The 1,827-nt window shown below is 32.6% G+C and overlaps 2 protein-coding genes across 2 annotated transcripts in view; one reads left to right on the top strand and one right to left on the bottom strand.

Annotated features, from left to right (window-relative positions):
- Positions 1 to 48: 48 nt before the first annotated feature.
- On the top strand, positions 49 to 1,493 carry LOC109588953 (ephrin type-A receptor 4-A-like). The gene is made up of 6 exons (XM_020005057.1): positions 49 to 586; positions 690 to 750; positions 934 to 1,053; positions 1,107 to 1,205; positions 1,255 to 1,356; positions 1,407 to 1,493. The coding sequence occupies exons 1-6, from the start codon at positions 236 to 238 to the stop codon at positions 1,478 to 1,480; spliced, it is 807 nt and encodes a 268-aa protein (XP_019860616.1). The 5' UTR covers positions 49 to 235; the 3' UTR covers positions 1,481 to 1,493.
- A 117-nt stretch (positions 1,494 to 1,610) lies between these two features.
- The window catches only part of LOC109588952 (uncharacterized), a 2,915-nt gene continuing 2,698 nt past the window's right edge, over positions 1,611 to 1,827 (bottom strand). Inside the window, exon 6 of the mRNA XM_020005056.1 lies at positions 1,611 to 1,667. Coding sequence (XP_019860615.1) covers positions 1,611 to 1,667 — 57 coding nt within the window. The remainder of the gene's footprint in view (positions 1,668 to 1,827) is intronic.

Genomic DNA, 1,827 nt, shown 5'->3' with positions numbered 1-1,827 from the left:
TTCTGTCTCACATTATTCTTACGTATTTCTTTCCCTCCCTCTCTCTTTTTAAGCTCCTCCTGGTCCCCCACATTCTCTTTCCTTTTTATCCAATTCCACTAGTATCAGTATTACATGGGGTCCTCCAATCAACAATGGAAACCGTTCAGATATATATTATCATGTTAACATAACAAACCAATCAAATGGGAAGTTTGTTAATTTTTACAATACAAGCAACACCTTCTACCAACTAATGGGCCTCACTCCATTGACTACTTACACTATAACCATCACATCAAACAATGGGGTCTCAGATCAGGACATGTCAAATGAATTAGGGAGACAGGTCTCAATTAATGTGACAACGTCTTCTCCACCCTCAAGCCCTCAACCACTCGCATTACAAAGTTCACCAACTGGTCAACCTACTGTACTTACATGGAGTGAACCACAGTATCCTTATGGTGTTATCCTTCGTTATAATATATTAGTGAGTGAGTTCAATGATTCTGATACTGCTACTGTTAGAGGCAGTGTTAATGGTACAACACTTCGATATGATTTGAGTCAAATTAATCTTCTCTCTAGTCACTATTTTATTTGGGTAAGTATATAAATTTTCACATTTTGTCTTCTTCTATTCTTCTTTATATTATCTTTTTTTACTGAATGGTATTTAATTAATGTTTATTATTATACCAATATAGGTACAAGCAGTGACAATGCATGGAGAGAGTGACCTATCACTTCCTATTCAATACTTCATGGGTAAACCATACACACACAAACACATTAGTTTTAATGATTGCTTTGATGATAGAGCATAAAGCATGCATTGTTGTTAAAAAATAAATGGAGTGCAACCGTAACAATACAAATTATTATAATACTAAGAACTATTATAGTGTTTCAATTTCTCATCCTATTTTATATGCTTCATAATTCATGCAGTTATGTCCTCCTCTACTGTAACCAGTGCTAGAGCAAGTTCTTCAATTGTGACAACACTCTCTACTACAACAAGTAGTGGAACATGTCCCTCTGTTGTGACTATACCCTATACTACAACAGGTACTAAGTCTCTCTTTATACTACATGCAATGATATGGCATTAAAAACTTTAGTTATTTCTACTGTCAGTCAAGTTTGTTCAAGCACAGCTGCAGTGTGTTCCACTAATGATGTAGTTCAAAGTTATAGTGAACTGCAAACTACTTCAAGTGGTAAGCATGAAATTACTCTATTGGAGCTATTTTTATTCAATGAATATAGTGTTGCTCAGTATATTAGGAGTGTTCCTTTTGCTGTCAATAGTGCTTCACATTGTGACAGTGACCCTGTATTGTTACATGAGGAATAGAAAAATTAAAGAAAGTGTGCTATGATAAAATAAAATAAATTATTTCATTAATCACACTCTATAGGTTATAAACCTGTACCAGCAGTGCTATCAATGAAAGAATGTGCTGCTACTGATATTGATGAGGAATCAAAATAATGTACTATATATATAATTAATGTAGAATGTATATTTAGTTGATTTCAGTGACACTTTTAAACTGTTATAATGTAGTTCACTCATCATTGTTCATCCAAAAGCTGCAATTTTGTATTTAAACTTAAAAGTATTAAATGTTATGAAAAACAAAGAAATCAAAGTCGAAAGCAAACAAAAATAAGAATAACTGAAGACAAGACAATAATCGAAATATTGGTTAGATTAAAATACACAAAATATATAATAGAAAAATAACTAAAAGGCAGAAGCAATAATTAGAGCATCAAAATACAAACCATTTTAATCAAATCTTCATCCTTTTCAATGACCCTATTACTTGAGCCATA

The sequence above is a fragment of the Amphimedon queenslandica genome, unplaced genomic scaffold (assembly GCF_000090795.2).
Source record: "Amphimedon queenslandica unplaced genomic scaffold, v1.1 AMPQUscaffold_11749, whole genome shotgun sequence".
NCBI classification, from domain to species: Eukaryota; Metazoa; Porifera; class Demospongiae; order Haplosclerida; family Niphatidae; genus Amphimedon; species Amphimedon queenslandica.
Note: the sequence above shows the minus strand (reverse complement) of the source record. Positions and strands in the feature narration are given on the sequence as shown.

Excerpts from the sequence above, each read along its gene's own strand:
- LOC109588953 (XM_020005057.1), top strand. The coding sequence starts at position 236 with ATGGGCCTCACTCCATTGACTACTTACACTATAACCATCACATCAAAC. Across the intron at positions 1,054-1,106 it reads TATACCCTATACTACAACAG|TTATTTCTACTGTCAGTCAA; the intron begins GTACTAAGTCTC and ends TAAAAACTTTAG. Across the intron at positions 1,357-1,406 it reads GAATAGAAAAATTAAAGAAA|GTTATAAACCTGTACCAGCA; the intron begins GTGTGCTATGAT and ends CACACTCTATAG.